The 14157-nt window shown below is 36.8% G+C and overlaps 1 protein-coding gene across 2 annotated transcripts in view; it reads right to left on the reverse strand.

Moving 5' to 3' along the window:
• Nucleotides 1-4231: 4231 nt before the first annotated feature.
• Nucleotides 4232-14157, reverse strand: part of vsx2 (visual system homeobox 2) — a 14541-nt gene continuing 4615 nt past the window's right edge. Inside the window, exons 4-5 of one of the 2 annotated variants that reach the window (XM_061968012.1) lie at nt 10932-11112; nt 4232-5185 (exon numbers count right to left, since the gene is read on the reverse strand). In XM_061968012.1, coding sequence (XP_061823996.1) covers nt 4863-5185; nt 10932-11112 — 504 coding nt within the window. In that variant the 3' untranslated portion in view covers nt 4232-4862. Of the gene's footprint in view, nt 5249-10931; nt 11113-14157 lie in introns of both variants that reach the window. The other variant, XM_061968011.1, reaches the window with a different exon arrangement.

A 14157-nucleotide genomic window follows, 5' to 3' on the forward strand; every position in this document is an offset into this window, starting at 1 on the left:
AGCTGTACCCACTTGGCATCCATTGCAACCGGTCACCCAGGAAGGGGTCCCCACATCTGCGGCCCTTTCCCAAGGTTTCTTCTTTTTCTCAGCTTCGACTTTTTAAGTTTTTCCTTGCACAAAAGTGGGTTCAGATCACGGAGTGTCATTGGGGTTTGTGGAACCCTTTGAGGCACTCGTGATTCAGGACTGTATAGTTACATTGTGACTTATTGATTGATTAAAAATTAGTAAGTTGGATAGGAAGAAAAACCATCCATTTTGTGGCCAAAATATAATTTTGGAAATGATTAGAAAATGTCCTCTTTGTAGATTTGGTAAATAGGTAAGGTATAATATGTGAGGTACTTTATAGTAAATGTCAGTTTTAGCTCTCAAAAATCAACAGGTACACTTGTATTATTTGTTAAATGATCTTATGTTGTTGTTGTTGTTGTTGTTGTTGTTGTAAGCTAACAAGAGTACAACAGATGTATAATACTGAACATAGTAAAGGCCAGTGGTTCTCAAACTTTTTTCACCAAGTATTACTTCAGAAAACATGCTTTTCAAGTACCACAATAAACAATAAAATACAGTAGCGTAGTTGGCCTAAGTATTCATTTAAAACAATGCAAAGGTTTTATTTACCAAGTATATTTAATATTGTTGGCCACTGTAACAATACACAAACATCATCAATGATTCTCCATATACAGTACAAAGACATGCACCTGGGGATAGGTTGATTGGCACACACTAGGGCCAATTGGCCCTAGTGTGTGAATGTGAGTGTGAATGTTGTCTGTCTATCTGTGTTGGCCCTGCGATGAGGTGGCGACTTGTCCAGGGTGTACCCCGCTTTCCGCCCATGTGCAGCCGAGATAGGCTCCAGCAACCCCCGCGACCCCGAACGGGACAAGCGGTAGAAAATGGATGGATGGATGGATTTACAGACTTCTTTGGCGTACCACTAAATGGAGCCCGCATACCGTGCCACAGTTTGATATATTGGTATAGGCTATATGTGTTAGCTAGTAAGCTAATGCAAGCTAACTTACAAGTACAAACAAAGCCTTCCTGTCACAAATCCTTTAAATAATTAAATGCCCTGGGCTACTATTTTAGGAAATGTGCATCTAGAGACAGATTTTCTGGACACTTGGAGCACGTTGAGGTTGCTTGTACATGCAATTGTTCCAAATGAGCCCCACTGTGGTAAACAAAGCTTGGTTCCTGCTTGTGCTGCATCTCCACTTAGGTTATAAAATATTTAGCTGGCCATTATCTAAAGAGTGTTGTGTATTGTTGAGTGCACGGCAAAGACAAAAGCATTGATTATCAGCCTATTAGAAGAATTACTGATGCATCAAAAAGAGCACAATGTCATATTATACTTCCGCTATTTCAGTGACAGCAATGCTTCTACAGTGTTATGGTGTGTGGTCTCCCTAGGAAGGTTCTAGACTGATGGATGGAGTCAGGTCACCTCATTTAAAGCCAGCAGCATCCATCCTGCCTCCATGAATCCACAGACAGCAGACAGCCTCATCTCAACAGATGGTAAATATTGATCATCATGCCACATTACAGCTTTTTAAATCACAGCACTGGAATTGCATTGTTGTTCATTCTGTGAATCAATTTCAATGAGGCATTCTTAATAATAAGATAATCGACTATTATTTATATTTTTCTCCGTGTTATGTGCATGTTTTGTTTATTGCAACCGCAGGAGGGCGCACATAACCGATATCATTATTCGCGTTCGTCTTTTAGCTTTGTAGAGGAAACACGTCGTTTGCAACAATATTTTGATTTTTCATGTATCTTTATCATAACTATAAAAGCTGATAATGGAGATTAGTTCAATGTCTTAAATATATCAACAATGACAGTAACATAACTTTTGGGTCTTAGCTCAATAAGCTAGTTTTTGTATAGCTCAATACTGTTATCATGTGGTGATTGTATGTACTGCACAAGAGAGAAAAACTAAAATAAATAATAATAACATACATGGTGGTAAGAATGGTTGTCGTTTAAATCAATATTGATTATATTAATAAATGAATACAAATAATGTAAATAAATAATTGAAAAACAAAATGAATATATTTACTCGTATAAAATGTACATGCATGTATTGAATAAATATATGAAATAACAATGTTTGGATGAATATCATGCACATATGTATCCATACGAAGTTTATTTTATTTTATTTATGCTCTACACCTGTGGTGTGTTACAAAATGTAAGTAGGTGATACATACAATTATATAAATGATCACAGACTAATTCCTATTTTAAAAAATCGCTCCAGCAACCCCCGCGACCGCGAAAGGGAAAGCGGTAGAAAATGTATGGATGGATAGATTTTTTTCAACTGACAAAAGGGACATGCACTGATTAATTGAAGCAGTAGAGGGCAGCACACCATCACTTTTAAAACGTGCCAGACTCCATTGTCATCACACTTTACACATGATGAGAGAAAAAAGATGACATAGAATGTTATTATCTACTACTGATCCCAAAGGGAATAAGCGGTAGAAAATGGATGAATGGATAGATGTATAATATCTTCACAATGGAACCTCCTCTTGTGATGTTCTTCAAGCACGCTGGAAAAGCAAAGTGACCTCCGGACCTCATGGTTTCTAGTGTAAACAGCTGGATCTTGCACAAATCTATGATCATAACCTCTCAGAGGATTAACTAGCATCGCACTTAAAGGATTAATCCTTACGCTCTACATGTCTTGGCCTCAATAGAGGAATTTGGATGAAACTCTTGGAGATGAGCCTCACTTTACTGCCTTATGAACTGACTGTAAACACATTAGCGTTGTAATTGCATACATGATAAAAATAGAATACACAAACAAATACATTGTTTAAGCAATTAGGTCCAAGTTTGTAAAAAAAATAAATATTGTAACGATTTTAAAAATATACATATGTTGTCTAACTGGTGATGAATGAAAACGAAAATAATTAAATAAAAAATGTGCCCACACTTGATCCAACATTGACTTAATTTGTTTGTGTGTTTAATTAGTATAAGTATAAAAACTAATTACATTTATATTTTTATTTCTAACATAGTTTTCTATTATTTGCAATGAAAAAACATAAAAATAATGAACTTGAGCCAATTCATTGAGTGTTTAACTAATATGAGTAACAATTAATTAAAAATGTATTTCATTAACAAATTATTTTTTCTATTATTAACAATGTAATTATAAAATATCTAATAATAAAAAAGCATGCTCATAAGTATGATCATAAACATGAACATGATCCAACATTGACTTAATTTTTGTGTGTATTTAGTTAATATAATTATTAAAATATTAAAAGTTTTTGTTTTTAATGTATCTCTTATTTTTCTATTTTTAACAATATTACAATAATAATATTTGATCTGATCCAACGTTGACATTTTATGAGTGTTTAACTAATGTAGGTAATATTTATTTAAAGTTGTATTTTTATTTATTTATTTTTTACTATTATTTACAATAACAATTGCAAACATGAAATGTGACCAAATGTATTATAAATATTAGGGAAAAATGGTATTACTTTTGAGTGTGTATCACTGTACGTAACTGTATTTAATTAGAAGCAAAGTATTTTATTTTCATTGATCTCTTACTTATTTTTTCATATCAAAATAATAAACTAGATAAACATTGATTTCACCCAACATTCAATGTTTTTTGGTGTTTAATTAAAAAATGTGAATTCTTTAAATAAAATATTACTATAACATTTCATTACTTTGAAAATGTGCAAATTATGCAATTGCACACGTTTGTATTTAATGAGTCGCACAGTATAAAAACATTACATTTTCGATATCTCGTTTTTTTATATCAATATTTTACATTATTCTTGTATCTAATCTTTTGTTTATAAAAAAAGACATTGTAAAATTATTTTTATATTACATATTCTTTTTTTAAGACCATTGCTACTTTAACAATATTTTTATCATTTTGTCCACTTAACTTTATTATATTACAAGTCAATTAAATATGTGATTTTATGTATTATATATTTGTTTATTATAATAAACTACATGATGACTTTTCTCCGTCTACAAATGAATGAGTAACTTTTCCCTGTCCATTGACATTGATTTTCCAAAATGACATCCATTAGAGCACCTATGTTGTCTTTGAATAAACTGCAGTTTATTCAAATTGGATGGAACTAAAGATAAAAAGGCTCATTTACGGCCTTCAAGTGCTTTGATGTGAGATGTTTGAAGCAGGAGCAGCAGCGTAAAGACTGCCAACAAGTATGGATGGATGGATGGAAGCATGGATAAACATGTTCAAGTCATTTGAAAGCAGGCATCCTCTGCTCGTGATGGCGGCTTTCACTATTTCACCCCTCCTCCTCCCTAATTTCATCTCAGATGCGAACGGATTATAAGAACCAACCCAGGCATGCAACCAGAGGGTGGGAGGGAGGAGAAGGACATCAACAAGTATCTTTTGCAGGATGAGAAAATAACATTATTTTCCTTGAATGATGGACACCAGAAAGTCACATTTAATAATGAAAGGTGTCATTTCCCTTGGATGCTTAGTGAGTTACATACTTTGAAGTGAAACACGTGATCACAATGAATGGATACAGCAGAACACAGGACTACAAACACGTTCCTTAAAAAAGAACGTTTCCACAGTCAGTAAAGGACCACTGAGGTCAGATTGTGGTGCAACACAAGCTCTGCTGATACGACCATCATCTTCGGGATGGAAGTTTTGCGAGTATTTTAGGGAGGAAAAGTGTGTTTGCAGCTCATATTCCCCACCAAGCAGAGGTGAGAGGTGAGTTGAGTGTAGGCAGCAGTTTGCTGTGTCAGTCTTTACTTTGTGTCTCCTCCGCAGGACTCAGAGGAGCGCTGGTCTTCTCCTCCTGCTCCTCCTCGTCTTCCAGTGTGTTACCGTGACAAACCGTCCCCAGCACTTTGGCACTATGCTCCTGTGCTTTGGCCCTGAGGGCAGCAATGCTGTTCTCTCTCAGTTCCTCTTTAGAAATGGACGACTTGCCCTTTGACATCCGCTCCGCCGTCTCAGAGTCCTCGGGTCTCTGAGAGCTCGGCCGCGGGGTCTCGTTGCACTTGGCGGCCGCCGGCGGCGCTTCAGGGGGTGCTGGAGCCTCCATGGACTTCTTGTGCATCCCTGCAAAGAGTTGCGGGTATTCAGATTTAGAATAGCATCTGCTGACTGGTAAGCCATCTTGAACTGAAAACAGCAAGCAAAGACAGTCGTGCTTTAGAACACAAAGACAACAGTGGAGGCACAATAATGTCTTTGATGTACCAAATTGACCCAAATATAAGACCCTGCTCACTATAAAGTGCTATTCAAAAGCTTTTATTTCATACACACATGAGTCTTAATGTCAAATATGTGTCGCTATAACTGACAATGGTGTCCTGTCATACACTACCACTCAGTGGCCAGCTGTTGTAAGTGCAAATTAAAAATACATTTTGCGGACCATAGGGCACACCGGATAATAAAGCGCACAGCCGATGAGCGGGTCTCGTCAGGTCTATTTTCATACAAAAGACGTATCGGATTATAAGGCGCATTAATGATTAATGATATAATGATTTTTTTCCAAATTGAAAACACTTCCTTGTGGTCTACATAACATGTAATGGTGGTACTTTGGTGAAAATGTTGCATAGATTATGTTTTACAGATCATCTTCAAGTCGCTTTCTGACAGTAGCTTCAGGATGCGCCGTTTTGTGGGCGGTCTTATTTACGGGACTCACCTTCGACAGCGTCTTCTCCCCGTCATCTTTGTTGTAGCGGTGTAGCGTGCAAGGACAACACTAAATGGTCCCTAGTGTGTGAATGTGAGTGTGAATGTTGTCTGTCTATCTGTGTTGGCCCTGTAATGAGGTGGCAACTTGTCCAGGGTGTACCCAGCCTTCCGCCTGAGTGCAGTTGGGATAGGCTCCAGCACCTCCGCGACCCCAAGAGGGACAAGCGGTATAAAATGGATGTATGTCTCCTGTTAATTTACTTAATATTGTCAAGTATCAGGTGATTATGTACCATATTGTTGTTTAATATTCAAATTATCCGAGTGATGGGGCAAAGGAATATAAGCGTCTGGTTCTTCCTGCTCCTTTTCAGACACACACAATGCTTCTTTTTTCATTTCTTTTAATATTACTATTGTTTTTTTGTAGATTAAATTATTGTATAGACAGGGGTTCTTAACCTTTTTGACCTTGGGTCCAACTTTTCCACTATAAAGGGGTCCGAGGCCCACTCAAAAATTAATTCTGAATTAGAAATCTTACTCTGGATTTTAATCATTTTTAAGAATTATATCTATAAACATACATAAACTAAACATACATAAACCTTAGGCTTAGGTCAGGCTGATTAGAAAAATAGGTAAGAAAACTAGATTTACATACAATTATGTTTTGCTAAAATAAAAAAATCTAAATTAATAAGGAAAATGTTTTTTAACTTAACTGTCAAAGACATTTAAACGCAAATTAAAACACAGCCTCACCACTTTAGTCGTAATTTTTGCGGCTTAAATGTCTTCAGCTCCAGACTTTGACTACATTTGTTACACTGCAAGCCAAAGTGGCCCAAATCTGATTTTTTTTTTAATCTGATTTTTTTCCTGCTGACTGTTAACACTGCAAGTAAAATGTGATTTTTATCAGACTCAAGTGTAAATGCGCATATGCCTCAATGTGGCCCCAATGTGGCCTCGAATGTGGCCTCGACGTCACTTGCATGTGCACTTTCATGTGCACTTTCATGAAGTGAAAACAAAAGAAGTTGACCAGGACGAAGTCACTATTAATACAAAATAAAACAAAAGTTGCAACACCTTAAAAATTAGTGTTTTTTATGTGAAAGTAAATGAAAGTAATATAATGTATGCATGGATGTATATAGTGTAATATTTCAAAGAGGGTTCTACTCTTTTAATGGCTGTTAAGTAGAGGAGACACGAACATCAGCGTGGATCTACGTGAACTTAATTTTTTTAATATATTATATATTTTTACATTCAAGCAAATGCGCCACAGCGTAAATTCCGGTTCTTAAACATCACAATTTTTTTCGGAATCAAAGGATATAATATATAGTTAAATAAATATACATATTCATATATTACGTATAGCCTATTATTTGCGAAATATTGACAAGTGATGCACCAAAAATTTGGTCGTCTTAAATAGACTTTGCCAAACGAAACCGGATATAGTAATGAAATACCCACTTCCGCTGGCGACTGCGTCTTTCCCCGCGCACACAAATGACGTAACTCGCCCAAAGCTGACGAAAAAGTCACATTCGGGTCGCATTGTGTTTAGACTGAAGTCCCATTTGGAAATATCAGATTCCAATGGGATTCAAGACTACCTTCTGACTTGGCCTGAATCTGATACCAAAAGATTTGAAAGATTTGAAGCACTTTAGACTGGCAAAAAAATATCAAATCTGGGTCACTTCAGGGCAAAAAACTCAGATTTGGTGTGCTTTGTTAACGGGGCCTTTGTTTGATAATGACATTACTGTCACAAGTGGTGGGAAAGTGTATTACAACAGAATACCGCTGCGGCCGAAACTGACCACAGCTGAGAAAGATAATGTTTGGCGGCCTTCTAGGGAGTGCTGGCGGCCCAACAATGGGCCCTAAGGTTAAGAAACACTGGTATAGGAAAGGCTTTTTTGTTTGAATTGTGAGTTGTAATCAAAAATTAACTGATGCAAAAGTGCAAAAAAAACTCTTTAAAAACAAGCTAGGCAATGAAGGGTTCAGGTATAAAAGTATTAAGCAACAACTGAGTAATATTATTGTTAACATCTCCGAGTACTGATTTTGTGATTTCAGTCTACTAAGTTGTACATATGCATCGTTAGCTATATTTTGACTGTAATTTATGGTGGGACTATTTTGAATAATACTTCATTTGCAAAAAGTTTTGGCTGCAGATATATTATTTTATGTTTTTAGAATGTAAACATAATTTTTATGAGAACGTAGCAATAGTTTTCAGATATCATAGTACGGTCCCATAATGTCAAAAAAGTTATGTTTTAGTTGACAGTACTGGAAAATGCTGTGAACACATTGCAGAGGTGGGTAGTAACGCGCTACATTTACTCCGTTACATCTACTTGAGTAACTTTTGGGATAAATTGTACTTCTAAGAGTAGTTTTAATGCAACATACTTTTTCTTTTACTTGAGTATATTTATAGAAAAGAAACGCTACTTTTACTCCGCTCCATTTATCTACATTCAGCTCGCTACTCGCTACTAATTTTTATCGATCTGTTATTGCACGCTTTGTTTGTTTTGGTTTGTCAGACAGACCTTCAAAGTAGGATCTATCGCATGCCTGCGTTTCACCAATCAGATGCAGTCACTGGTGATGTTTGACTCCGTTTCACCAATCAGATGCAGTCACTGGTGACGTTTGACTGGCACATTGTTAAAAAACATTAAAAACATCATCTCAAGTATCAAAGTAGGTTATCAAAATTCATGCATCAAAGGAAATATAACATATCAGTTTCTTGACTGCTGGGCGGTTCTGTGACTTTGCTTAATTGGTTAGAATTAGCTTAATTAGCTTCATAGCTCTTCCTCTGTTGTTTGCTAACTTGCTAGCAACTTTTATAACATTTTTTGTCCAGCGGGTCTCTATGTCTCGGTTGCATCCCTGTGAGTGGCAGGAAGAAAAGAAAAGAATATCAGACGAACCAACTTTTCAACGTTTTTCTTGGAACAAATACCATCTTATACTTGGGTCAATATGGTATCTTATTCAAACAGTTTGATAAGGATCATGTCTGCCTCGAGCAAAAGTATCCAAATAGAAGCAGGGGGCTATCTGGGCCCACGGCTTGTTTGGACACCCCTGACCTGCAGGACAATGCATTCATGAAATGTTACATGATATGTGCTTAATGAGTGTCCTGTTGATTGTATGGACGGAGGTACTGATTTGTATGTATGTATGTTTAAATGAATGAATGTACACTATGTATGTATGTATGCCTTAATGTATGTATGGTACAGTATGTAAGTATGTATGTATGTACAGTCGTGAGTTTCCAATCATTTCTACAACTCTTATTTTTTTGTGATAGAGTGATTGGAGCACATACTTGTTGGTCACAAAAAACATTCATGACGTTTGGTTCTTTAATTAATTTATTATGTCTCTACTGAAAATGTGACCAAATGTGCTGGGTCAAAAGTATACATACAGCAATGTTAATATTTGCTTACATGTCCCTTGGCAAGTTTCACTGCAATAAGGCGCTTTTGGTAGCCATCCACAAGCTTCTGGTTGAATTTTTGACCACTCCTCTTGACAAAATTGGTGCAGTTCAGCTACATTTGTTGGTTTTCTGACATGGACTTGTTTATTCAGCATTGTCCACACATTTAAGTCAGGACTTTGGGAATGCCATTCTAAAACCTTAATGCTCGCCTGATTTAGCCATTCCTTTACCACTTTTGATGTGTGTTTGGGGTCATTGTCCTGTTGGAACACCCAACTGCACCAACTGTAATCCTCCTTTTTCACTGTCCCATTTAAAGGAGCAGTTCCATTGGCAGCAAAACAGGCCCAGAGCATAATACTATACCACCACCATGCTTGACGGTAGGCATGGTGTTCCTGGGATTAAAGGCCTCACCTTTTCTCCTCCAAACATATTGCTGGGTATTGTGGCCAAACAGCTCAATTTTTGTTTCATCTGACCATAGAACTTTCCTCCAGAAGGTCTTATCTTTGTCTATTTGATGTCAGATGAAACAAAAATTTAGCTGGCCACAATACCCATTATATGTTTGGAGGAGAAAAGGTGAGGCCTTTAATCCCAGGAACACCATACCTACCGTCAAGCATGGTGGTGGTAGTATTATGCTCTGGGCCTGTTTTGCTGCCAATGGAACTGGTGCTTTAAATGGGACAATGAAAAAGGAGGATTACCTCCAAATTTTTCAGGACAACCTAAAATCATCAGCCCGGAGGTTGGAACTTGGGCGCAGTTGGGTGTTCCAACAGGACAATGACCCCAAACACACGTCAAAAGTGGTAAAGTAATTGCTAAATCAGGCTAGAATTAAGGTTTTAGAATGGCCTTCCCAAAGTCCTGACTTATGCATGTGAAAAATGCTGTATAAACAAGTCCATGTCAGAAAACCAACAAATTTAGCTGAACTACACCAATTTTGTCAAGAGGAGTGGTCAAAAATTCAACCAGAAGCTTGCCAGAAGCTTGTGGATGGCTACCAAAAGCGGCTTATTGCAGTGAAACTTGCCAAGGGACATGTAACCAAATATTAACATTGCTGTATGTATACTTTTGACCCAGCAGATTTGGTCACATTTTCAGTAGACCCATAAAAAATTCATAAACGAACCAAACTTCATGAATGTTTTTTGTGACCAACAAGTATGTGCTCCAATCACTCAATCACAAAAAATAAGAGTTGTAGAAATGATTGGAAACTCAAGACAGCCATGACATTATGTTCTTTACAAGTATATGCAAACTTTTGACCACCACTGTATATATGCAGGAATATATATATATGTATGTATGCATGTATGTATGTATGGTACAGTATGGATGTATGTATGTATGCAGGAATATATGTATGGTACAGTATGTATGTATGTATGTATGTATGAATGCAGGAATGTACGTATGGTACAGTATGTATGTATGCATGTAGGTATGTATGTATGTTTGGTACAGTACAGTATGTACGTATGTATATATGTATGCAGGAATGTATGTATGGTACAGTACAGTACAGTACAATATGCATGTAAGTGGGTGTGCGTGTATGTATATATAGCATGTTGGTCAGTCATCAGTCACAGGCAGACAGACAGATGAGGTAGTTCATACCTAACAACCAGGGAGCGCAGGACTCCATGATGCCATCCTTGGCGGACTTGAGGATGGACTCAGGCAGAGGGATTGAATGTCGCACCATGGCACCATAGAGGCCATACTCCGCCATGACGGTGCTGCGACCCCAGCACTTCTCCCTCTTCCTCCACTTGGCTCTGCGGTTCTGAAACCACACCTGTGACAAAAGAGAGTCAGTCAACATTGCCAAGTGTGCAACTTCGTTTATTGGCATAAATACAGTACACCATGTGATATTTTGAGGTTGTTCCTTTCAATTTTGTCCTAAAACATGTCTTGAAAAAGAGGGTCTGTCTTATATTTAAGTCAACATCGTACATCATAAAATATGAGTTTCTACATTGTTACTTTAAAATGTTTCTATATTATTGGCACTTGTCCGATAGCATGTCTTGAAAAACCGGTTGTCTTATATTCTGTTTGTCCTAATGTTGTCAGTGTAGTACACCATAAAAACAGAGGTCTCCAACACCATAACCGTCGCTTATTGTAAATATTTTAAGTCAATTAAGAATAAAACAAGTTGTAACATTTTTCATATGCTGAACTCTGGAGGTGTAGAAAATGTCCATATGAAATGACACAAATAAAATATTGTAACAAAGGTTACTGTAACGTCCTTCATAAGAAAGTGAGTTAGGTATTAAATACAGGTTATTTGATGGTAGAATGCAGCCATGATATTATATGAATATAATAAGAGGTGTAATAAAAGACAGAACACTTAATTTTTTCATGAAGAATATGAGACAGAGTTTTGTTGAACAAATATAAACAGGTTTGTCTCATCTGTAGTGTCAGTGAGTGAAATACAGTATGTAATATTAAGCATCGTTTGACAGCCTTTATGGTTGACTTAATGATGTGAGATAGACCAGAAATAAATGTATATTGAAACAAAAAATAGTTTTTTGTTGTTTTAATATGAATTATGAGCTGTGGAGAGCAACATTTTGTTCATGTTTTGATAAAACATTGTTTTGTTGTTGTTCAAATAAGCTATGAAAAATATTGTTACCCAAATGAGTATCTCTTTGTCTTATAAAACATTTGTCTAAAAACATGTCTTGAAAAATATTGAGTCGTCTTACTGTATATCGGGGTCAATATGGTACGTCTGCCAACAATGCATGCATTTTAATTGACCATGCACAAAGTTTACACTTTGGCGTTACTCTAAGTCAGTGATTCTCAAACTGTACCGATAGTGCACACATGTCAAACTCAAGGCCCCGACACGTCATTTAATGTGGCCCGCATAAGAAATGTATGTATTACATGAAATTTCATATGTTTTACATTTATATTTTACATATACAAATATTTAATTGTTATTGGTGGGAATCTTTGGGCACCTCACCATTGTATTCCGATTCTTGGGTTGAGAATTTGATTCATAATCGATACTCGATTCAACGTGATTCTCGATTCAAACTGATTTTTGCAATGTATTATTTGGTATAATAATAACACCTTAACAAAACAGCTTACAAAACCTTATTTTGGTTACTGACGTGTGACACATGCATGCACCAAGTAAGCACAGAGATAGCCTAAAAAATGTTTTTTATTTTTTATTAATTAGTCAAAAAATAAATTAAAAATTAGATTTTTGAAAATTATTTAAAAAAAATCGGGATTCGAATGTGATAAAAAAAATTAAAAAATTTTAGCACCCCTAATTATTATATACCGTATGATTGTTTGTAAAAATAACAATAAGTACTTAAATATCTGCTTGTCACTTTGACTTACGGTTTCAAAGCAAGTTATCCATCAATTTGTACGTACAAAAATCAAATAACCAAATGCGTAGGCAATAACATAATCATGCGATTATACTTTTATGTTCTTACATTCACTGTTACAAGCGGCCCTCTGAGGGCAGCCATGACTGCAATGTGGCCTTGCGCTAGTGGTATGCAGGCTCAATCTAGTGGTATGCCAAATAATCACTTCATGAAATATTCAAACACAGTGTCACTGTTCAAACTGTGTGTTATGTTACAGTGGCCAAAATATGAAATATTCTTGTTTTTAAAGAGTACTTAGGCCTACTACGCTACTGAATTTGAATGTCGGTCATTATGGTGGTACTTGTTGAAAAAAGTTTGAGAACCACTGCTCTAAGTTATTGTTTTCACATTAGGTTACTGTAGCTGCTATGAATACATGAGGGTTTTTTAAAAAAGTCTTCATGTATGTTGTTCTACACTCTCATGCACGCAACATGTTGTCTACAACATTAGACTCACCCAAAATCACCTGGGTGGTTCAAACTGTTGATTTGTATTATGGTCCATTGCTATATGTTGAAAGTCCAGCCTACAGGTGCGAAGGGTGCCAGACTGCATGTGATGATAAATACTGTTGGATATAAAACCATCACTTATACTACAGATATATTTCTAGGCTTGTTTTTATCCTTGATCCTTTTATTACGTTTTTATGCCACCTGATTGGTTCTTGTGGCCGTTATAGGGAGCGGAAGCTGCAAGGGGGATGCGACCCTGGGGCACACCGAGCCTGATTGAAAAATAAGTTAATTTCAGGCCCAATCGATGGCGGCCAGGCAGGCAAATATCACGGGAAATTAAACTAGCGGGACTCGGGGGAGCGACGCTATTGACCAACGTTAATAAATTCAATGTAGTTATTTCATTTGAACTCCAATGTGTCTGCAGCATGAGCCTCGCAGTCTCATTTAACTAATTACACTCAATGAGGACAATTGGGTGTTCATTTTTATTTAGCAGCCAGAGGAGCAGGCCTGCTGCAGGTCTTATTTATTTCCTCATTTCCATGTATTATTTATTGGAGATGTGGCGGGTCCTTAATGAGAACGAGATTAAAAGGCGGCCTGGCAGATGGATGGTGCAGGTCACACAGCAATCTTCCACCGCCTTGATGTAGCTTGATTAGGTCGTTAGTGTCTCCTTCCTTCTACACAACAAATTGTTGCACTTCCATGTGAGCGTGATGAGCAATGATCTGTCCTGGCCTGCAGGAGAGAGAATCACTTGCACCTACACTCCAACACGAACGTCCTTAGAAGCAGTGTCTTGCATGATGGAGACCGGAAACATGCAAACTTGACCTCAAACATTTCATTTAGAGCAGGAGTGTCCAAATGAGGGCAGCAGACAGAAACAATTGAAGTATTTAAGTGTCAGTTTGATACATTTTGGGCATTAAAACAAAT

This window comes from Nerophis lumbriciformis, linkage group LG08, assembly GCF_033978685.3.
Source record: "Nerophis lumbriciformis linkage group LG08, RoL_Nlum_v2.1, whole genome shotgun sequence".
In the NCBI taxonomy this organism is placed as follows: Eukaryota; Metazoa; Chordata; class Actinopteri; order Syngnathiformes; family Syngnathidae; genus Nerophis; species Nerophis lumbriciformis.